The following is a 24846-nucleotide window of genomic DNA, read 5'->3' as shown; positions in this document are numbered from 1 at the left end:
GGGTAAACCAAAACAAATTTAACAAATCCCCTTTGGTCACTTATATAACAATGGAAGTGCTTATAGCTAAATTTCTTCTTGTAATTATTTCCTTAGGATAATTCCCTCAAGTTCAATTACTAGGTGGAAGGGCATATTTTTTAAGATTTTAATTATAGTTTATCCTCAAAGAGACTACTGAAATTTATACTTCTGCAGCAACATATGGGAGTGCTTATTTTACCACAATACCAATTCATGATACTATGAAAACTATTCATTGTAGAGCCAAATAGCATGGCATAATTATACAATACTTTTTCTTTCTGGTTTCAAGTCATGGTCACTGTGCCACAAAAAGGAGAATTTCTTAGTGCTGAGATGAAAGTGGATTCACTTTTCTTAAATGTAACAAATTGCTCAGTTATACCTCATTTTTATTTGTTTCTCTGACTCTTTTGTTTTTTCTTTTCCTTTTTCCCATTGTTGGAGAGCTAACCCTCATACAAGCTAGGCACGGATTCTACCACTGAGCTATACCCTCAACCCTGACTTTTTTTGTTGTTGTTGTTGTTAATTAAGAGGATAATAATTTCCCTCTGTAGAAGAAAAGAAATACGTTTCCTCCCATCTTAGGGCCATGGTTGAGACCCCTATAACAAAAGACAGATTAATAAGAAAAGGCATACATATTTATCTAATATAAATTTTACATAGGAGTCTTCAGAAATTAAGACCTAAATAAATAGGTAAAATGTATTTTTAAGCTTCAATTTGATGAAGAGTGGACAATCATAAATGGAGGACAAAAAAGGGTCATGTAATGGTAATAAACATGGAGGGATTAGCAAGATCTGCTTCTTCAGATTCTCCCCTCTGTCTGTATATTCTTGTAGAAAAGGGAATTTTCTTCAGGCATAAGGAGAGCACCACTTGAATGTAGGTCTTCTGGTATGCTTCACAGTTATATGACAAGAGGAAGGTGAGAGTGGCCTTTCTCCTTCAGCTGTTTTCTCAAATGGCAATGTGCAATATTTTAAGGTAATGTGTTCTGAACCCCATCCTTTTACTTACCGTAGTGTTAATGTCTTCAACTTTACTTATTCTATATCTCCATTGGGGAATTCACTATATTCTTAGAGCCCACTGAATTATAAATTCTATTTACTTTCTGGACTGCTGACTGGTGGTCATTCCAATTATTTTGTTGGGTTTCTAGACAGTTCCTTTCATGAGACAGTCTTTCTAGTTTTCAGCTTTATTTTTCTGGAATGTATCCTCAAATTATCTTTCAGAAAAAGAGGTAAGCTTTCTTTTTTGCTTGGATGAAGGCGATTTTCTTTTGCCTTCATAATTAATAAATTATTTTGGTAAAGAATTTTGGGTTTGAAATACTTTTTCCATTGAACTGATTTCCCCCAACACTTAATATTGAAAAAAAACCTTCAAATCTATAGAAGAGTTAAAAGAATATTTTGTTTAACACAAATATACCCTGCATATAGATTCACCAGTTGTTTTATGATTCTGTGCTTGTGTGTTGTGGAGGAGAGCATACTTCGATTGTTTGTCTGGATATTTCTAGAATTATTTAAAAATAAATCGAAGTACTTATGATATTTCACCTCAAAGAACTTCAACCTGTATCTAAGAATAAGAATATTCTCCTTCATGACTGTAGTAGTACCTAAATATGACACTTAGGAAAATTAACACTAATCAATAATATCATACAGCTCATATTTAAATTTCCTCAATTGTCATATGTCTATAGCTTTTTCATCTTTCACTCCAGAATCCAACCAATCAAGTCTCACATAGTCTTTAGCCATATCAATTTATTCTCTTCATTTTTTTTTCTGGTGATGGAACTCGGGGCCCTTTTCATACTGGGCAAGCATTCTAAAACTGAGTTAAACATCCAGCCCTATTTTTTAAAAAAATATTTAACAATTATTCTGCCTTTTAATTTTTTACAATACTAACTTTTAAAAATCCAGTTGTTTTTTAAAGTATCCTGTCTCCAGCTCTGTCTGATTGTTTCCTTGTGATTATATTCAAGTTAAACATTTTTAGTAAAATTACACCATAATTGACGTTGTAGACTTATTGCATTACATCAAAGGACAAATTAGATTAATCATGACTAGTGATCTGAAGTTAAATCATTTGGTTCAAGTGGTAACCGCCAGATCTCTTATTTGTAAAGTAATTTTTCCCTTATTGTTAATAAAATAATCTGTGGAGTGATACTTGAAGAACTTGTGAATAAAATGTCTCCCAATAGTCTTTCAAAGTTTTCAGTACCTACTGAGATTCTTGCTCCAATCAATTATTACAAGAGTGTTTTTTAAAAATAATTCCTTCCACACTCACTGCCTAATACTTTTCTGTAAATAAGAGCTTTCTATTTTTAATCCCTTTCTTTGTATGCTTCATGACTTATTTTGGCTGATGGATTCTATTAATGTATTATTAATTATCACCAAAATTATTTTGTTTTGTTTTTGTTTTAACAATCCTAAGTATTGAACCCAGTGATATTCTACCTATGGGCTATGTCTCCAGCCCTTTTCATTTTCTATTTTGAGAAAGGGTCTCACTAGGTTGCCCAGTCTCACCTCAAACTTGGAATTTTCCTGCCTCAGCCTCCTGAGTAGTTGTGATTACAGGCATACACCACCACACCTGGCTTCATAATTTCTTTCTTTCTAAAAAAAGTTGGTAGTTGCAAATGGACAGAATGCCTTTATTTTCTTTGTTTATTTTTATTTTGTGCTAAGACTCAAACCCAGTGCCTCACACATGTGAGGAGTGCTCTGCCACTGAGCCCAAGCCCTCATAATTTCTTTTGATGCTCAAGTTGTTCCTATTTTGTTAATCAACATATTACTTATGTGCCCTCTCACTGGAAATAGCCTCTGGACTGATAGACAGTTAAACATTTATAAATAATTAAAAAGCCATAACTTTGGGCTTCCTTTAATGTAGTGGCATTTAATATGATCCCTAGATACAATACATGAGGAATTATAAAATTCATTACTTCCTATGAGGTATAAGTCTGTTAAGACAATCTAGGCTCCACACTTGTCTGATGTGAATCTTGTTCTACTTTACCAAAATACTGCTTAGGAGACTAAGCTGCAGTTCACTATTTGGATCGTTTTATGATCTGCTACAAGGACTCCTTTGGAAAGTAAACACTGAACACTGGCCTGCTACAAGTTGTGGTTTTTGTTCTATATCATGTTGAGCAAACTGATGCCAAATATAGGTAGTTTTGTGAGTCTGAAGGTTTAGTTAAGACCACAAAGACTCCCTAATGGGAGATACACAATTTTAAGCACATGCAGAAGAACACTTCCATCCCTACTTGCATTCTACTCTTACTCCTTTCAGAGGTTCCAGTTCATGATTGCTTGATTTCAGTAAATATACATCTGTGCCAAAGCTGTAAATTAGGGTGGAAGCATATAGTGGAGGAAACCTATTTACCTCATGGTGGCCAGAAAGCAAACAGAGAGAAGAAGAGTCTGGGGGTCCTAATATACCCTTCATGAGCACACCTCAGTGGCCCAATTTTCTCCAACTAGGCCCACCACCTCTAAAAGTTCTACCTCCTAATAGTGTTATAGGCTGGCAACTAAGTCTTTAGGATATGAACTTATGGCAGACACTTAAGATACAAACCTTAACAATAATTATAGGTGTTTTTTCAGGAAGAAACCAAACACTTATAATAGAGGCAATAAACCAAGTTAGAGGCAATAAACCAAGTTCTATCATAGGGATTAATAAAAAAACTCAAAAATTATTTATTTATTTATTTATTGGTGCTTGTGGTTTTATTTATTTATTCCATTTTATTGATTTTATTTTATTTTAAATACATGACAGCAGAATGCATTACAGTTTTTATTACAGCTATAGAGTATAATTTTTCATATCTTAAAAAACTCAAAATTTAAAAATCACAGAATTTATGATTGTACAGACACACACACACACACACACACACACACACACACAGAGACACACATGCGTGCTCAAACACATATACATTATCCTTATAAAATTGCTTAGTATCAGGGATAAAGAAAACAATTTCCTTTGGGTATACTGGAGATGAAGACCTGTTTAAAAAGATGTTAAATAAGGCTGGCAAATATAAATTACCCAAATTAATGTTTAGAAAACATCATCATCTCAACTAAATTAACCAAGAGAATTCTTTATGGATGAAATAAGTTTCAAATTCATTTAAGTATATGACTGTATTAATGAAAAGAATGTGTATGAATATTGTAAATAATTTGTAAAAAAAAATTTAAAAAGACAAAACTGATATGGTTTGAATCTGAAATGTCTCCTAAAAGTTCATGTGCTGAAGGCTTGAACACCCAGTGCAACAGTGTTCAGAGGTGTGAGTTTTAGGAGATGATTGGATCATGAAGGCTCCAACCTCATCAATAGATTAACTGCTAAATGGGCTACTGGAAACTAGTGGAAATTTTAGGAGGTGGTGCTTAGTTGGAGGAAGTAGGTCACCAGGGTTGTTCCCTTGAAAGGTATATTTTGTCCCAGGCTCCTTTGTCCCTCTCCTTCATTCCCTTTCTCTCCCTCCACTTCCTGGCTACCACCAGGTGAATAGTTTTCCTCTGCCATGCCTTTTCCCATGATGTACTGCCTTACCACAGGTTCAGAAACAATGGACTAAGTGATCATGAACTAAAACTTCTGAAACTGTGAGCCAAAATAAATCTTTTCTTCTTTTAAGTTGATTTTTTCAGATGTTTTGTCACAATGGAAAAACTGATTAACACAAAGACTATTGGAAGCTGCACACAGTAGCACACTTCTGTAATTCAGATCCTCAGGAAACTGAGATGGAAGGATAACAAGTTAAAGGCCAGCCTGGGCAACTTGGCAAGACCCTGTCTGAAAATAAAAATTTAAGTGAAAAGAATATAATTGTTGAATAAATTATAATACATGCTATGAAAATATAATGTAGCTTTTAAAAATTAACACGTGAATATGTACTGAGTAATCATTACATATCAGGTACTACACTAAGTGTTATATCCATTTGCTCATTTAGCTCTCACTTCAACACTACTTCCCTTTGCGCCAATGTTCTGTTCCCTAATGGCTGATCTGTATGAACTGCATCAACAGGTTTCCTTGTCACATAGTTGGGGGTTGGATTAGGACTACAGATAGGATCAGTGGAAGACTGGAGGGAGGCAGAACATGAAGGCTGGGTATTTATCTTCCTGGCTTCCACCCTGTAAGCTTTCTGTAAATTGGGTGCACCCTGAACTAAAAGGCACAACTTACGTTAGGTAGCTCTTTTCAAAAAGTCCTTAGTCTATGACACTTTTATCTCTTTCTATGAAGAATTCCTAACTTTGCCCTTTCTGTATCTATTTATTTTTCTTGCTTCCCTCTGCCCCTTATTCACATGGCAGGAAGCCAGATCTTTTCAAAACTCACTCTGGGCATAATTCCTTACTTAAAAATCTTGCAGTGTTCTTTGGATAAAGGAAAATGACATTTTTCAGTGTTAGGGTAGAATCCAGGACCTTGTGCATATTGGGCAGGAGTTCTACCACTGAGTTATATTCCCAGGTCCAGATCAACAGTCTTACCTTAGCTCAGCTGTCATCAGCAGCTTTGTCTCCAGCACTTCCCCCTTGCCATAGCTCCACTGGCTGACTTTTAGTTGCCCCAATGAACCATGCTTCTTTCTACCACAGGACCTTTGCTCACATTGTTTCCTCTTTCTGGAACATTTCTACTTTTCCTCACACAAAGGTAATTTCCAGTGTGGTAAGAATACATGTTAAATAAAAACTTGCATAGGTCATGGATTTGGATTGGGCACCTGCATTGCTTCCAACAGACCAAACCAATACAGAATTTAATTACAGTAACTGCATTTTGGTTGGTTGTAGGAGACCCTGTAGCCAAGTAACTAAACTATAACAAATAAACAAGTTAAACTGTAACCAATTGACTGGTTGAGTAGGTTATAGACAATCAGGTTGTTCACTCTGTCTCACTTCTATTTTTCAATGAACTCTAGTCAGATTCCACAATAAACCAAGATTCCATTTTTGGTCTGAGCTTTCAAAACCTACCTCTACAAGACTGTGTTGGAATGATAATGGCCTGTCTTGTGTTGCCGGCATATTTCCCGTTCCTTGCATTAGCAATAGTGTGAGATCACATATTGGAATGAAAACCAAAATAAAAGCAACATGAATAAGGAGAGAACTGGGTAGAATTACATTAGAAAGAGCTGGCTTCTTTATTATTTCCTCTCTCAGTACTTCAGAGTCTAATAAGATAAAAATGATCCCAATTTAGTTCAATTTCAAGTCCTTTTCTAGGTGGTAAAAACTATTAAATACAGATAAATACTACTACATCTATATTTCCTCACAGCTTGTTCAAAAGATGTTTGTTGGTCAGGCAGGATAAACTTTTATAGGTAGGAACACATATTTAGTTAATATCTTGGAGTTCTCATCATTTACCCTAAATTCATATCATACTGTCATCTATTTGAGGGTTCCAGTGATGACAAATTCCATTTTAGAAGGATAGGAAAATGTGGGATTTTAAGAAAGAAATAAAACTAGCAAGACAGAAGAGTAGCTGCACAATGAAGTGTAAGCACTACATATCGCTGTTTCAGGAGAATGGGGAAACACATTTTCCTTTTTATTTGTTTCTGTGCCTTAGCCATCCTTTGACTTTCACTTTTATATTCCTGTCCCTCTTAATCTGTGATAACCGAGTTATTTTTCCTGCCTATCTGTTTCAATTAAGCATTTCAGCTTGGGGGGAAAAAAAACCATAAAGAACTAATAACTAACAGGTCTCCCCCAAGTGACAGTTTCCACCTTACCCCTCCTCTCTTCAGGGAGAGCTCGCGGCTGCGCAGACCTCACCAGGCCCTAAGTGACGTCACAAAGGGGGCAGACCAAGTGCAGCCAGGACGTGGTTTTGCGACCCTGCCCACTGCGTTTGTTTCTTTCAGATATCTGATTTTCCAAGCCCCTTGCCGCCAATATCCCTCTTAATTGAAGCATAAGAAAGAAATCAACAAGTTAAGAACCCACCTGGCCACACCTACACCTACGCTCCTACTCTTGCCGGGCCACTGTCCTCCCCTCTGCAATGGTATCACTTGGCCACTACCAACTGCAGAGCTCTGCACGCGCGCGCAGCGGCCCGCAGACGGGGAAGGCGGAGCTAGGCCACACCAGCGCCTCATCTCCCCGCCTCCTAATGGGCTGGGCCCTCCCTCCCGGCTTCTGAGAGCGCAGACTCCTGACAGCGGGGCCCGCAAGGCAAGCGCGGGTAGGGGAGGCTAGGGGTGGCAGGACGCCTCTGCCAGCGCCCCGCGAACTCAAGAACCATGAGCGCATACAGTGTGGCCACCTCGGGCGGCGGCGGCGGCGGCAGAGGCGGCAAAGGCAGAGGCAAAGACAGCAGCGTAGGCGTTGGCGTCGGCGTTGGCGTCGGCAGCAGCGGCAGGGGGCGTGAGGCGGGGCTGGTTTCCAAAGCCCCGGACCTCCCTGCCGCGGTCCAGAACCTAGACTCCGACGCGGGTACAGGCTCGAGCAACTCGGAGTGGAGCACCCACTCTGAGTGGCGGACCCTATCCCAACCAACTTCTGATGTCCCATCTAGTTTGCATACTGAGAACCCTACTGAGTCCCGGAGCTCCAGTGCGCCTTCCCACCTCAGCACTAGTTCTGGCCAGAGAAATGATAACAGCTCCACGGCTAGCCCCAGGAGCTTAAGCTCCCAAGGAGTTAAGGATCATGTCCTCACACCTGCCAGTCAGTCAACCACCTTACATGGGTCCTCCCCATCCTCCTCCCAAGACGCTGGCACTCACCGGGAATCGGGAGCAGAATCTACCCTGCCCTTGGGCTCCTCCCAGCTGTCAGGACGAGGGTCCTCCCTGACTTCTATGCCTAGCTCTTATCAAGAGTTAGTAGCGTCAGACGCACCTTCAGTGTACAGCACACCCCGAGGGTCGCTACAAGAGCCCACCCCAACCTTAATGTCTGGCTATCCCTGGGTATTGGTACCAGGACTTCCTATATCCAATAATCCTTCCCAACTGTCGGTACAAGCACCTCCTACACCCAATAACTCCCCCCAAGGGTCAGTACATGGATCCATCACGCCCTCTCTTTCCGGCTATCCTTGGTTACCAATACCAGTACCTCGTACACTCTATATCCCTTCTCAAATGTCGGTTCAAGGACCTCCGATGCCCAATAACGCCTCCCAAATATCAATACAAGGGTCCGCCATGCCCCCAGTGCGCAGCACTCCCCGGAATTCGTTACAAATACCTCCTGTACCAAATAACACCCCCCGAGTGTCAGTACAAGAGCCCGCCCAGTTTTCAGCGCCTGGCTCCCCGCTGGTATCTCTGGAAGGATCAGCTCCGCCCCCAGGCGCTCCCCGAGTGTCGGCACCAGAGTCCGCCCCGCCTTCATTGCCCTACCCCTGGGTATCGTTAGAAAGATTGGCTCCGCCCCCGGACGCCGGGCTAGAGGGGGTAAAAGGGTCCGCCTGGTCCTTGGCGGTCCCCACTCTTATACCCACGCCTCCGCGTCCGGAGAGTTCCAACCAAAGCATGGCGAGTCGGGAGAAAGCGAGTACCGCAGGCCACATGTTCGACGTAGTCGTGATAGGAGGCGGCATCTCAGGTCAGTGTGCACCATAGCGGTGGCCTGAGGGTCCCTGGCCTGCCTGGGGTGGGGGACTTGCAATGTGACTGTGGTATTTGGAGGTCTCTGATGTGTAGAGTGTAACTGTGCCCGGGCTCCAAATCCTATGAGGTAGGAATGGGGGTTGGGTCCATTTTGCTAGTGGTGTGAACTGGGAGAGGGAGGCGCAATTATTTTACTATTATTAAATACTAATATTTAATTAACTCTTGCTGTGCAGTTACAGTTACATTTAGCACTTTTTGTAGATTTTCTCAGTCCTTAGTAGTTCTATATGGTGGGTGCCAAATTTGCCATATTTCACAAAACCAAGCAACTGAAGTCTTGGGAGGAGACAGGTTTAATAACTGTCAGGAGATCAAATAGCCTAGCTGGGAAGTGGCTGAACCATTTTCTCTCATTTAAAACCCTCACTCCTAATTACTGAGGTGGCTGCTTTACCTTACTGATTTCACATCCTTTGCTCTAAACAGAACTACAAATTTCTGTAGTATTGAGGTGGTGGTGGTAGTAGTAGTAGTAGTATCCAGTCCTGCTCTTCTCTAAAGCACTTTTCCTTAGAAAATTTGGTAGGTGAAGAGCAGGGAGATAGAATCCTTTAGGAAAAGGTGAAATTAAAAATTAAAAGGAAAGGTGAGCTCTTAGTTTCAACCTATTACTACTCCCATTTTTTCAGAACTTGCAGGAAGGTGTAGGGCTTTTATTGCCCAAGGGAATGTTTTTATGAAGCAGGGGCTGAGGGCAGGTTGTGTCCTTTTTTTAAGAACCCTTACTGACTTGCATTTTGTCCCTTGGTTCTGGCTTGGGTTTGTGGTTGATCAAGTGAGTAGTGCATAAGGCTTTTGGGTATCTCCCTGGAAGCTTCATCATGATTAATACATTAAATTTCCATTAATATTGTTAATATTAATATTTAATTTACATTGTTAATATAAATTGCCATAATATTGTTTGAAATTTAGAGATTGTGTTATATGTTTCAGTCCTAGCTAGAATCCCATACTGACATGTCCCCTCTCCCCAGGTGTTAGTAATTTCAAATATACCTATAGAATGTGATTTAGAAAGAAGGGGAAGAAAGGTGGAAGGGACTAAATAAGGTACCCCAACAAGGAGCCATTTTTTTTATGTGTGATCTTTTGACGAGGCTGAACATATTCATATATTAATTTTGGATACAAATAGCTTTTGACTCAGGCTGTTCAGGATAAACAGTCTTGATCACCAGAGAAGAGGTTGACATGAACTGATGAACTGTTGCTTTGCAATTCCAGCCAGTTTGAGAAAAAACATGTATTTAGGTAGGAGCATCAGACGATAGCAGATTTTGATGGAGAGTAAGAAAAAGGAGCATTTCTATTGTTTCACCTTCATTCCTTTATTTATTCACTCCTTTAACAAACACTTGTTGACTGGTATTTTCAAACACCTTGTCCTTCTAGGCAAGCATTCTAGAAGCAATATGATTGTTGGTCACTGGAAAATTAATATGATGATAATTTGTAGGATTAATTGATTAGGAGTTCTGTCTCCTCTTCTGTCTATATACCACACAGTTTGGGGATCTTTCTAGGATTTTATTCTTACCTTTTTCTTTGCTTGTCTCCAGTATTCCTGTAAGAGAGTTTTATTTTTTGTTTTTCCCTCTGCCTGATTTATTGATCTTTCTCCTTTCTCCCACCCGATTCCCAATACTTGGTCATTATCAGATGTGGATTTAGCATGTAGCTGATGAACCTTATGCTTTATGGCCTTACAGCTTGAAGTCCCTTCTGTTTCTTGTGCTAAATAAATAACTAGTTCCGTACTGAATCTTCTTTTCACAATTTTGCTTTCTATTTTATAAAGAGAATGTCGAAATTATATAAGACCCCACCAAATTGGGATCTGTTCATAGTCATTATTATTAATTTGTTCATTTCCATTTGGGACAAATTGAAGGCATTTCTTGAGCAGTAAGTAGTTCATGTCTTTATTCCAGAGGCCAGCTTCCTGTTCATCAATGACAGTGGGGAAAGCACTTGGCTTCCCCAAATGTCATCTCTATCAGTCAGATCTGAGTAATTTTAATACCCAACCTGACCAGAAACATTTTTTTTCTGTCTTCAGTATATTTTCAGATGATTCACAACTAAAATAGAAGTAGATGTAACTGGTTTCTGTTAGGTCCCAACATAGACTGGGTATTCCATGAACCAGCATTTTTTTCCTATACATTCTTGTGAATTCCAAAACACATCCTCCTTGTATGTGCTTGGCCATATACCATGAGTTGATAGTCTCTCTAGGTTTTAAATGCATTTGGATGTTCCTTTTAACTTTTGTTGAGACTTAAACACTTGTTAAGTTACTCACACATTTATAACATATGACCAATACTTAGCATTTGTAGTGTCATTCCTAAATGTAACATCCAGAGGATACATATTCTCAATAATATTACTCAAAATCAATATATGATAACAGAATTATAACTATCTTTGTACAAATAATTGCACATCTTGTTATATCTCCTTTTATCATTAATAGAATAAAATGGAGTGTGTCTTACAGCCACAAAGCCCTTCTTTATGTTCACCCACTAAATAATTTTATATACTATGTTAATAGCTGAAAGGGGAAACAGCCCTACTTATTTATTAGTATACTGGTTTCTTTTACTTACTTTGGCCCTTGTCCATCATCACCCATTATCTATCAACAAGAATTTTTAAAACTCTTCATGTTTTCTGTGACACTTTCAAATTCTGAATTTTTATATCACATTGATTGTTTTTTTTTTTCTTCCTTTAACTGAGTTGATACTCTTGCGAACTTCTGGTTTTGAAATGATCTCAAGGTTCTGTGATTCATCACTTTTGAGCTTTTGAGAACTTGTCCTCTCTTTCACAACGGAGAACTTCAGCATTCTCTTATCTGTAGAAAGCTCCCACATCTCTAATTTGAATTCTTTTCTTTCTTTCAACTTCTATCCTTTAGATTATCTTCCTGGATATTTGGAAATACTGTAGATTGACCATGTCCAAAAGCTACCATGTCTTTCAATTCAGCATCTCTTCCTTAGTTCCTTTTTTTTTTTTTTTTTGGTTTTTAGTGGGTGGGAGAAGGAGTTACTACTATTTTTTCTATTATTCTTGACACATACTTTTTTTCTTTCATTCTCTACACCCCCTTATTTTTCGCGATGCTGGGGATCAAACCCACAGTCTGGCATACACTAAGCACACACTCTTCTGCAAAGCTACATTCCCAACCTCCCCCCCCATACCCTTTTAGCAGGTCTAGATTCTCTTTGGGGATATTCCTCTTTTGCTTCCCCTGTGACCATTCCTCTACCCCCAATCTCCAGGGCAAAATTTTGACCCCTGAAGCCTATCTGATTGATACTCTTCCCAGTTGTCACTCTTTACAGTAATAGCTCTCCCTTTGCATCTAATTTACACGCAGTATTCTCCAGGACTTGATTTATCTTAACCTCTTCTTCCATTACCTTGCTCATCTGTTTAGGACTTTTAGTGGTCTCCTATTACCAGCCTCTTAAGAACCCTTCATGTTCCCAATTATCTCACCCCGCTTTGGTAGACAAGTAGCATTTCTTACTCTACCCCAACTTGGACTTGAACTTTAGTCATGCTGCCTCTTGTTCTCAGTGCCACACTGTGTTTATTTTTTCCCTCATAACTTTCCTATTTTTTTTCTTTCTTAACATGGAAATTCTCTCTGTTCATTTGTTTATACCCTATCCATCCTGCAATACCTGGAGGAAGATCCTTTCATTGATTACTCTGGCTCCCATTGACTCCACCATCCTCTTTGTAGAGCTTATAATCTGCATTTAACAATTTACATTCAATTTTTGCCTCTTATTTCTTGATTTATTTTAAGGATAGTAGTTGAGCCACTAATGTAAGATGCTTTTTATTTTTCTTGCTCATAAGCCAAGCTGCTACAAATAGAAAAAATGATAGAAGACCAGCAACAGATTTTTTTTAGTTGTAGATGGACACAGTATCTTTATTTATTTTTATGTGGTGCTAAGGATCAAACCCAGTGCTTCACACATGCCAGGAAAGCACTCAACCACTGAGCTATAACCCCAGCCCCAACAGATTTTAATATTTGCCCTTAACTGGAAATTTCTGAGATGTCTTTCTTTAAAGAGAAAAACAAGGAAAAGAGAAAAAAAGCCCACCTCTAGGGGACAATGCATACTATCTTTCACAGGGCTGTTTAGAATTTCAGACTCCTTGAGTCTAAAGGGTTTTAAAAGCAATCTAGTTGGATCACCTAAGATTTTAATCCTCCTAACAGCATCTCCTTAATGATTATCTGACTATAGCTCTGAACACATCGAGGGGAAAGTGAATGTTATATTCCTCAAAGCAACTCATTACAAGCAGCAGTAGCTCTGGTTCCCGAACTTGTTCAGGCATTTTTGAGCCGCTACCATATGCTATACAGTGGCTAGATCAAGGGATAGAGGTAGATAAAGATGAGTAAATAGCATCACTGCCCAGAAGGTGCCCCTATCCTCTTGGAAGAAGTAATCAAGTGGGCAAATAATTGACATGAATATAGTGAGATAGATATGAATGTTATGAATATGAACAACGTCCTGGGACCTTCAAAGAGAAGTAGGATTTTAACGGATAGGAATAGGAAGATGGAAAAAAGACATACCAAACAGGAAGAATTGGAGACACACTAGTAAGGAGTCAGGAAAATGTAAGTCATACATGAACAGGGCTTAATATAAGCCCCCAGCAGAAATGCCAGGGAAGGAAAAGAGTTACCCCCTGTGCCTCTAGGGATGTGATGCTGATAGCTATTGAGATGACCCTGGTGTGCCAACTCTGCCAGATTTTTGTGCCTGTGTGAACTGTGAATATTTAACAAAGGCACAGTGAAAACACCTTAGTCATAGCCCTGGAGTTTTAAAAAAATCTGCAAAAAGTGTCTTGTATAAAGAGCTTTTAGTGTCCAAACAGTGTCTAAGCAATAGAATTCCCCCCTTATTTTTGTTTACGAGCTGAGCTCTACTAAAAGAATTGAAAGCACTAGCTGCCCAGAATTCAGTTTGTATAAAGCCGGCAAGAATTGGATTTTTCTCATCATCTGAGACAAAAAAGCCGTTTTGCAAGAAGAATGACTAACGTTCTTAGTTTCAAAAATTGAGTACACAACATATGACAGTTTCCCTTTTTGTTGAAATAAATCACTCATTTCTGCTAGGACCATTTTAGGCATTTTAACCCAGAGCTTGGCAGCACATGCTGTGTAGTATTACAGTGATTAAGAAAAGCTTCCATTTAAAAATGGTACTAATTTTTGATGACTTAGTTATTTGGATACCCTAAAGTTCAGTGCTCGCTGAGAATTACTTTTGCATCTTTTAGGATACTTTTCCCCAGTTTATATATTTCTCATTAAAAACAAACTAGGAGACTTTTACTTTCCTGTGTAAATTTTTTCTATGCTGAACAACAAATACAAGAATTACATTTATTTGGGTTCTGATTTTTTTTTTTAATCTTCATGGTCAAATGAGTTTTTTAATAAATCTGACATTTAATGGGCAGTTTTAGTGTTTAGTCAATATTAATTGATTTGAATTTATACATAATCCTCAGCTCATATGAGAAATTCTTTTTAATAGTAGATCTAAGTAGAGTATAATTTCATGAATCACAGAGATCAATGATGGAGAAATATATTGTCAAATATTGGCTCATAAAATCTGTGAAATTATGGCATAGGAATGTTTTAACATATGAAAAATCTTGCAGTATTTGGTCTCAGATATATCCAGAAAAACTGGAGTTGTATTTTTGTTTTATATCACATACAGGAGTTTGCAGGAGTTCTCAGCCCTGTAATTTAGAAAGTATAGACACCCTATCAGTACTTATCTAAAGACTATACTTGCATGTAAGAAATTGATGGATTTCATAATGTAAAGTTTTTTTTTTAATTTTTAGGTTTAAGTGATTAGAACTTCATAAAATGCATTAAAATCTTTTCTAAATGTTGTGTTGGAGACAACTTGACTTTTAGGACTAATTTTCCACTTTATTTAAAGTCACAATTATTTTACATTTTTACCAGCAATTTTTATTTTCCTTTGGGTGACTTATTCCCAGTTATATTGTCATCTATCATTGTGTATTAGGGAAATTTAAAGTCTTTGTGCCATCATTTTGTAATTTAATAGATTGGATTAAATTATATATGACATATTTTTCAGTATCTCTTTTGGTAATTAGTCAGTTTCATCAAGGTCCATATCTTTAGCTTTTTTTTTTTTTCGGACCCCCTCTTAAACATTTTTTTTTCTTCCATGTTTCATTATGGAAAGGATTTGAATCATCTCACATGTTGACATCTTCCACTAACTTAAATAGGGTGCCTGACTTTCTGCACAAGTGCTCATTCACACCTTCCTGGTGGCTTCTTTGAGTTTTTATTTAAAATCCCTTTTCCTGTTGTTGCTAGGCCAAAGTAAACAAAGCTGCAATTATTAACAACATTTAATTGATTGAATAAGTAAGAGTGTCAATAAGAACTTTAACACCAGATGATAGATAAGCTTTGAGAGTTGAGTTAATTACATATTAACCATGTCCAAGAATCAAAGAATGACTGCCCATAAGAGATCAAAGTGACTGGACAGGAAGCTCAGAGGGGTAAGTAAATTACCAAATGCTACAGAATTCTTCATGACATAATTGGCCTTGGGCCCCTACAATACTGACTACCAGGATAGTGTTTTTTCTATTCCCGACCTCATTGGATTTGCCCTATAGGCATATTCATAGATCTCCACTAAACATTATTATGTTTTACTTTGAAATTTTATGCTCTAAAATGTTGTAACTGTTGCTTGACTGTAATTTATACTTTAGACTATATTACACCAGAAGTTATTACATTGTGACTATTTAAATTTCAAAATATGGGGCAACCTATTAGGTATAATTATTTTCATGTGATAAACTCATTTAATTTTTAAATTAGTATGTTTAAGATAATATGTAGAGGTTTAACAGTTTTGATCAGCTTTTGGAGCAAATGTACCTTTGAAAATCTGATGAAAGCTATTAGACCTTTTCACAAAAAGGAAAAAAAAGCACGTTTTTGTACACAGACATTTTCCCCCATACCAGCCCAACATCTTATGTTCTGGAAACCTCTTCATTGTCACTGTCCCTGTAGTATAATTATTTGTGGCCAATACTGAAATTTCACAGAAGTGGTAAAAATAATTAAAAACATTATATCATGGGAGAGTTAATGGTAATGTATTAGACCATGATGAAAAGAGTCAAAACATTCAAGCCAAAACTAAGGCACCTATGTTTTATAATTTAAATAAGCCCATGACAAATAGAGAAAAACCTAACATGTTTTGAAAAGAAAAAATTAGGAAGAAATGGAAAGGTAATGGAAGACTGTTGTGGTTGACGTGATTGATTACTTTTAGTAGTTTCCCAATACAGGTATTTAAAGATTTTTATATATTAAAGTCATTGATATTACATATGCATTTATGATTTACCATGCATTTGTATTTGCTTACAAATATCGTTGGCCATTGAAAGCACTTGAAAAAATTTAGATGCACATGGAAGAGGAAAGTTTTGGTCAGAGGGTATTCTCTAATTCATGTGTCAGCCCATTTGACTATCCATGACTCATGTGAAACCCAGTGCCCCTCTATGCAGCATGGGTTGGTTATAGCTATGAGCCTGAAGTACTGTTGATACAGGTTGAGCATCCCTAATCTGGAAATTCAAAACATATTTTCCCAAAGCGTGTTTTGAGGATTTTTTTCAAAGTGTCTGAAATGCTCCAGAATCTGAAACTTTCTGAGCATCAACATGATGTTGCAGGTGGAAAATTCCTGTACCTGATCTCATGTGATAAGTTGCAATCAAAGCAGACACATGGAAAGTACTTTATAAAACTACCTTAAGGCAATTGTGTATAAGGTGTATATGAAACATAAATGAATTTTTGTTTAGACTTTGATCCCATTCCCAAGATAGGTCATTATGTATATGCAAATATAACAGTATCTGAAAAAAAAATCCAAAATCTAAAACACTTTGGGCCCAAGCATTTTGGATAAGGGATACTCAACTTGTACCCAAGGTTGGATCTGAAGTTCTGTGGGAGCAAAGAGAAGGGAAAAGTTAATTATACATAGAGTAAATGATAGGAAAAGTAATTCATTGAGAAAGTTATGCTTGATGGTAGTGTCATTGATTTTTAAATAGATTCTGAAATGTATTTAAATGGACATTTAAGGTGACTATTTCCAAATTAAATGAGTTAGCTGTAAGCTGTGGCTTAAAGATCTCTCCGTGCGTTGCCTGCATTTATTCATTCAATATTCATCAATTGAGTGCTCATTATGGACTGTGAATAAAAGTTGTGGGTTTTGCTGTTTTCTTGCTTTGGGAACATTGCCTTGAAAATATAAGTGTGAGCTGATATTTGTCTATATTTTTTATTGTCCTTGTAGTGTTCATTCCAAGAGTCCCAGTATGCAGTATGCGAGAATTCTGTTGGCCAGGGACAAGTAATAAAGACTTAATTTAAAAATGTATTATGCAATTTACTCTATAAACATTCCTGGGTGGTGATGAATGTTACAGTTTAAAAAATGTCACTTTTAGGGATAAAGAAGAACTATGTGATATGGCAGAACATAAGTTATAGCTACACCAAAACTTTACTCTGATACTCTTGGCTTGTTCTGTAGGCATTGTTCACCTAGGGCCCTGCTTATGGAAATTTATTACTATAATTGTTGAATAATCATATAAGAGATGAAACTATCTTTTACCAATGGTGTATTTGTCAGTATGTTTTGAGGCATCATTTTTCAGAAAGGTATCTATCACCCTTTGTAGGTGGAAAATTGAGTTTAGTCTTTTTTTCCCCTGTAGAACTTCTCAGGGCCTTTAATATACCAGTGTTCTCTGAGAATTTCTTAGAAGGAGAAACAGTGTAAGGTCTCCCAACTTCATTGATAGTTTTCCCTGAAGCATCTTGCTTAAGGACTAGTGTTCCAAAAAACATTTTGAGAACTGTGACTTTAAACTATAGCCCATCCTAGTATGCAAAATATGAGTATGGCTGGGTAGAATGCTCATGCTTAAAAAATTAAACAAAAAAGGCATACTGTCCATCTACAACAATAAATTTTTTAAAAAAACTGTACTAGTAGTATTTAAAAATTTAAGTTTCAATGAAAGAAGGGGGACAAATAATGAATTAAGGGATAATTGCATTCCCTAACTTGAGTGAGACCCATTTATCTAAAGTGAAGATGAATGTTGAACAATAATCAAATAAATTAGGACTGTCTAGACAGCCAGTCTGTTGAATTCAGGGCAAATTGAACTTAATTGTTAGCTTTCTTCTATTTATCATTTGAGACAACCATATCTGTTTAGTTTATTAAAGGTGAAGGATTATGAGCTTTGGCCTTTTAAAAAACAGAGAATGATTTCTCTGAAAAAAAGCAAAGATGCAGATGGATATAGATATAGATATAGATTAGATAGTTCAATAGATAGATAAATAGGAATGGTGTATGTGTCAAAGACAAGTTTATATGTACATTGATATTCTCTGTTCTCTTCTGCCAGAAAATACAATACTGCTTTAAAGATCAAAAACTGTATTAGTGGGCTGGGGCCATAGCTCAGTGGCAGAACATTTTCCTAGCATGTGTGAGGCACTAGGTTTGATCCTTAGCCCTGCATAAAAAATTAAATAAAGGCATGCTGTCCATCTACAACTATAAATTTAAAAAAAAAACTATACTAGTCGTATTTAAAATCTGCTGACTAATGCATAAAGATTAAAATGACCTGACACCCTATTCTTTTCAATCTGTCTTGGTTGCTTGAGATAAAGACAAACTAAGTAGCATTGGACATTTCCCTGTCACCCTCATCATCCTTATGAGCATTGTTTTGATTTTTTTAGCATGTGGCTCTTCTATTGTTGCAACAAGTATTTGAATACATGAAACTTGGCAGGGTCTATTCTAGGGATACAAGGTTATATAATACATTTCTGTTCTCAAAAAGTTTATAACACACAATTAGCCTCTTAAGGCATCTCAACCGATACTTCTAAAACAGGATGATTACTATTTCCCCATAATTCATTTTACCTTGGCTGTTTCCAACTTAGTAAGGGGTACCATCATTTACCTAGTTGCCCAGGTCAAAAATCTTGGAGCCATTCTTGACTTCTCTCTTTTTGGCATACACCACAGCCATTCAAATGGCAAACCTCACTGGGTTAGCCTCAAAATATGCCCCTAATCTGACCACTTCCCCCCACTGCAACCACAGCCACTCTCATTCAAACTATTGTGGTCTATTGCCCTTGTCCAAGCCACTATGATCACTTTCCCAGAGATCTGCCTCTTATTTAGTCTCCGTCCTCCCCTCCTCTCTTCTTCCTTATTGTTTGCTTTCCTTACAGCAACCAGGATGGTCTTTTTTTTTTATTAGCTACACATGACATTACAATGATCTTGGCAATTCATACATTTGAATCAATTGGGGTACTTTATTAATATTTATTTTTAATATTTATTTATTTTTTTAGTTTTCGGTGGACACAACATCTTTATCTTATTTTATTTTTTTATGTGGTACTTAGGATCAAACCCAGTGCCCTGTGCATGCCAGTCAAGCGCGCTACCACTTGAGCCACATCCCCAGCCCCACCCCTCTACTTTTAATCTTCAATGGCTCCCCCATCATGCTTAGACCAAAACCCAGAGACTTTGCCAAAATGTACAAGGTACGATGTCATTTTGTATCTTCTTAGTCTGGTTTCATCTTCTCACTCGAAGGAGTGGCTGTGCTAGCCTCTTTGTTGTTCTTTGAGCACATCAAACTTGTTTTTATCTTCCCCCATATACTTGCATGGCTCACTTCCCTACTTCATTAAAGTCTGCTTTAATGTCACTTCTAAGAGACTTTCCATGATGACCCTATCTAAAAAAGCACTCCTTACTCCTATTATACTTCTTTCCCTTTGCTTTGATTTATCTTCACAGAACTAAATATTTCATTAATATTTTATAACACTTAATATTTATTTATATGTGTATCTTAACTGAATATAAGATTTGTGAGTGCTTGCTTATTTCATCTCTGCATCACAACATCTAAGACAGTGATTAGGAACTAGTTAGGAGCACATTGTTATTTATTGGCTGAAGGAATGAATTCAGGTAGGTTTATTATACTTGGTGAAGGTTTTAAAATAAGTAATTGGCTAGTACCTTCCATATGATGTTAAATAAAATTGGTATTGGTGGGCATTACTACATCATTTCTGACTTTAATGCCGCTATGTTGTCACCATAAGCATGGGTGTCAAGCCAATCATGGCAAAAGTCCTGGAAGCCTTCCCAAATCACCCCTAGCAAGCTGGCTTTAGTGTCTCCATAGCACCTTTTGTATTCCATTATTATACTCTGGAACACAATGAACTTGTTCATGTATTTATCTTATAGAACAACCCTGAGAAATCCTGTGTACATCCCAAGGAATTTCTTTCCCACAGAATACCCTTTGGGAAAACCTGAATTAGAGTAATCAGGACCAGGGAAGTAGTACTTAAGATAGTTCCTGAAATTACAAAAGGTGATCAACACTACCTAGAATAGCATAAATAAGTTTTAGGATTGAAGCAAAACCACGAGCCTTAGAAAACTGGTCATCAGTGACCTTACGGATGATAGTGATGATGACAGCTCACAATAATATAACATTTACTACATACCGATCACTTGACTGAATAATTATGTCTTACCTTGTTTAATCCTAATATTAGACACTAGGAAAGAGCCATTATTATTATCTCCTTTTATAGATTAAAAAAAAGGGCTGAAGAAACATTACTAGGATTATCACACACTCTATAGTGGAAACTCTTCCAAAAATACACTTGACCCTCTGTATTCATAGGTTCCACATTCTCATATTTAACTTCTCTTGGACCAAAAAACATTTGAGAAAAAAATATCATCTGTACTAAACATGTACATATTTTTTCTTATAATTATTCCCTAAATAATATACCATAATAACTATTTACATGGCATTGTAATTAGTATTACAGGTAATCTAGATGATTTAAAGTATATGGAAGATGTGCATAGGTTATATGCAATTGAACATCATTTTATATAAGGGACTTGAGTATCCATATATTTTGGTATCCATGAGCATCTTGGGAAACAATCCCTCAAAGATACTGAAAATATTAAGAGAATCCAATAGGAACCTGTACCAGGCATGTTTTATTTCACCAATTTATTATAGGATTTTTGTTTTATTATTTTTTTTTTTAGCTGTGAATGCCCTTCAGTAGGAACACATACCATTGAATTTGTGAGGGTTTTTGAATTGCAATCTCTGAAGAAGGTTCCATTCATTAATAAATTATTTCAACAAAATAATTTATTTTGTTTCCTGATGGTCCACTGTGTGCCAGGCTCTGGAAATATAGCAGTAAGCACAACAAGTAAAGACCTTATTTTCACAGTGGCTTAATTAAATAATTATAGAAAGTGTGTTGTGTGCACATGTGCATGGTGCCAGGTAATGATGTGTTCTAAGGAGAAAAATATAGGTAGTTGAAACAGAGTATGACAGGTGACTATATTGTTTGTCTACAATGATAGTGGGGCCACTGAGCATTTTTCATGAGCATTTTTCATATTTCATGATTTATTGTATGGAGGAAATGGAGACAGCAGATTATGTGTTATAGAAGAAAATCAGAAAGCCATACAGGAACTGGAAAGAATGGCATGAGTCAATGGAGAAATTTCATCTTTTCCTCTGGCAATATGAATTTGCTTAAAGAAATAAGAAAAAAAAAAAACAGAGGAAACTTGCAAGGTAGAGAAGGCAGGGATATGTGTGGAAGCTAGGTTCCACCCTAAAAGGATGCCTGAGATTTATATCCCAGGGAGAAAAGTGTAATTTTCCTGAAGGATTCATCACAGATATTAAATCCTAAGGTGTGCCATATAGGTAAAATCACTTCCTATATCATTTATCGGGGAACAATAGCCATTCCAGGATGTTGGAAGCACTGTAGAATCTATGGAAGCAGTTTCCATGAACAGTGGCTTTAAGAAGCAGGAGCTTGGTTTGAGGTTGCTATGACAACACCTCTGCTGGCTGCAAGCAACCTCTCACCCAGGCTCTTCTGATCTAATAACCAGGGCTATCATTGCCTGAACTCTTAATAAGGTGTGCTTTTAGCAGACTTCCTTAAAAAAAAACCCTCTCTAAGAAATTCTTCAATATTTTGGCTTCTGTAAAACCCAAATGATTGAAGAGAGTGACATCAGGAGAAGAATTGTATCATTTTAAATTCATCAGCCCTATTTAAAATACTGCAACAAGCCAGGCATGGTAGTGCATGCCTATAATCCCAGCCACTCAGGAGGCTGAAGCAGGAGGATCATCAAGTTCGAGGCTAGCCTCTGCAACTTAGCAAAACCCTATCTCAAAATAAAAGGGACTGGGGATGTAGCACTGGTAGAGCACCCCTGGGTTTATTCCCCAGTAACACAAAGATAAATAAATAGATAAAAAATATAATAGTGCAATATGATTAAAGTTTTGCCTATGCCATGACCCATAGTTTTCAAGTTTTTGCATTTGAAAGTAAGTCAGATCACCTTATTCACACCGTAAGACTTTAACAAACTGTAAATGTAGTGTCTCTCTCTCTCCCCCTCCCTCCCTCCTCTCTCTCTCTCTCTCTCTCTCTCTCTCTCTCTCTCTCTCTCTCTCTCTCTCTCTCATCCATTTATGACTGTGGTTTCTCTGGGCTCTGTACACTCAAAGAAAACCACAGGACACGTGGGTCCTGGGACCTTTACTCCTAATTACCTCTGTTTGTCATGATTTGAGAGAGGGCTCCATAGATTTTAATATGTCCACTTAGACCTCTTCCCTCAAAAACACAGGTGAGAGAATTATAGGCTTTTGTCACACTTTAGACTATGAACTGCTTTCCAAGGTGGCCCCTCAGCTCCTACACAACAGTGAATGTCATAAATACTTGCTGATTTAATAGACAATCATGTTGTAGTGTGAAATCACACTTATGGTCTGAAATCCACACTCATGGTCTGAAATCCATACACATACACATACCATGGAATCCCAAATGCTGCAAAACAGGTGCCTTCTACCCACCCCCACCCAGGTTAACCTTGAAGAGGTGTAGGTTTCTTACTCTGTATTCTATGTGGACATTAACTGATAGAAAAATGAGAGAAAGGAAAAGCTATAATACACATTGCTTTTAGTTTTGCTTTAGCAATCTATCTTACTTAGAAACAAAATGAGATTCAAGGTGAGATTTTTTTCCCTTTTAATAATAAATGTGAAAAATTAAACATTGGTTATAAAATCTATTTTTATAGTAGTCACATTTTATTTGATGACTTGTCTTCAAACTTAAGAGCCTTTCCTAACAATTTGATTCTGTTTACCAAAATATCCTAAATAAACATTTTGAAAGATTATGGCAAAAGTCCCTAAACTAATCCTAAACTAATCCAGTTGGGATATTTTTTTTCTACAGGTGATCTTTGAATTTTATAGTGAAAAGGAGAGGGTGAAATGCATAATGATATACAAAATAAGTATAAAAAGGAGTTAGTCTTCTGAGTAGTGATTGTTTATTGCTGGCACCGAAAGGCATTTACCAAGCTCATTTGGAGTTAACATGCTAGATTAGGTTTTATTAAGGCTCCATGTAGGGTATGAAGAATCAGATCCTTTGCTTTTTGAGTTTGGTTATGGTCATATCAGCCACTTGTTTTTCTTATCTGGAATACAGGAATAATGAAAAATACTCTGAGGGATGGGTGTAACAGGCAACAAGGGAAGACATTTAGCATGGATCTGCAGGCTACTGTGGAGATAAGATGCTTCCATGGGCACAACTACTATAGGTCCTGCTAATAAATGCTAGATTCTTTTGTATATAATTTTTCAAAATGTTATTAGTTTCTTATAATTCTCCAAAGGTAGACAATGAGAGTTTTTGTTTGGTATTGTTGTAAACTCATGGATTTAAGTTGCTGTAGTTATTTTTATTTGATATTCAAATTGTTCCATCTTTGGACAGTGGAAGTTTATACAGGCAGGCTCTTGAATCTTTTTGACATAATCCTAGTACTCTGATAGTGTTCTTACTTTCTAGTATAATTTAATGTTCAAGGCTCATCTTGTACATTTCCTGCCTCAGATATATAATAGGTCACCGTAGTGATAAGTGAAATTTTAGAAATCAAAATCTGGGTGTTTGGAATGCTCATTGCTACTGGGTAGGTTATTTTTTCTAGCCCTTCTCATTGGATGGGATGTGGAAATATTTTTATTGAATGTATACAGATATGATACCAAAAATTCCTACTCATACTTAGGACTATATTTTTACTTAATCTCATCTTCTTTACATCTGCATTTTTTATCTCCATGCCCAAAATCTTTCTTAATGACAGCTGTAAAGATGTAGAATATAACTGCTCATGCCTTAGATAAAGTGTATGCATAACCATCCTTCCAAAAAGTACAGTAGGGAAATGGGAGTGAAAGAGTAACTTTTGGTAGAGACCTGACAAACAATCCCTTAGCTAAGTGATCAGATCAAGGTCAACATCAGTAATCAAATCAATTAATAATTTATTTATTTACTTATTCATGTTAGTTACGGCACTGAGGATTGAACTCAGAGGCTTAGCATGCTAGGCACACACTCTACCATTGAGCTACATCCCCAGTTCTTTTAAAAAAATTTTGACACAGGGTGTCACTTATTTGCCCAGGCTAGTCTCAAACTTGTGATCCTCCTGCCTCAGTCTTCCAGATAGCTGGGATTACAGGCGGGTGCCACCACACTTGTGGTATCAGGCTCTCTTAATATAATGTTATTCTACTACATTGTGCTCAACATTTATGATGTTACTATGTTAGTTCAAAAATATTATATCTTTATTAAAAGCTTTTATTTACAGATTAAAACCTGTTCT

The 24846-nt window shown here is 37.1% G+C and overlaps 1 protein-coding gene and 1 long non-coding RNA gene across 3 annotated transcripts in view; one reads left to right on the top strand and one right to left on the bottom strand.

Moving 5' to 3' along the window:
• Window positions 1–4555: 4555 nt before the first annotated feature.
• Window positions 4556–7095, bottom strand: LOC144371771 (uncharacterized). Of its 2 annotated transcripts, XR_013431873.1 has the most exons (3): window positions 6899–7095; window positions 6126–6187; window positions 4556–4920 (listed from the first exon to the last, which is right to left on the bottom strand). It is a non-coding gene; the product is annotated as an uncharacterized LOC144371771 (long non-coding RNA). The 2 variants fall into 2 exon arrangements; XR_013431872.1 differs by having other exon boundaries at window positions 6126–7095.
• Window positions 7096–7942: 847 nt separating this feature from the next.
• Window positions 7943–24846, top strand: part of Maoa (monoamine oxidase A) — a 71973-nt gene continuing 55069 nt past the window's right edge. The window contains exon 1 of the mRNA XM_005323982.5: window positions 7943–8723. Coding sequence (XP_005324039.3) covers window positions 7973–8723 — 751 coding nt within the window. The 5' untranslated portion in view covers window positions 7943–7972. The remainder of the gene's footprint in view (window positions 8724–24846) is intronic.

Source organism: Ictidomys tridecemlineatus, chromosome X (genome assembly GCF_052094955.1).
Source record: "Ictidomys tridecemlineatus isolate mIctTri1 chromosome X, mIctTri1.hap1, whole genome shotgun sequence".
NCBI lineage: Eukaryota > Metazoa > Chordata > Mammalia > Rodentia > Sciuridae > Ictidomys > Ictidomys tridecemlineatus.
Note: the sequence above shows the minus strand (reverse complement) of the source record. Positions and strands in the feature narration are given on the sequence as shown.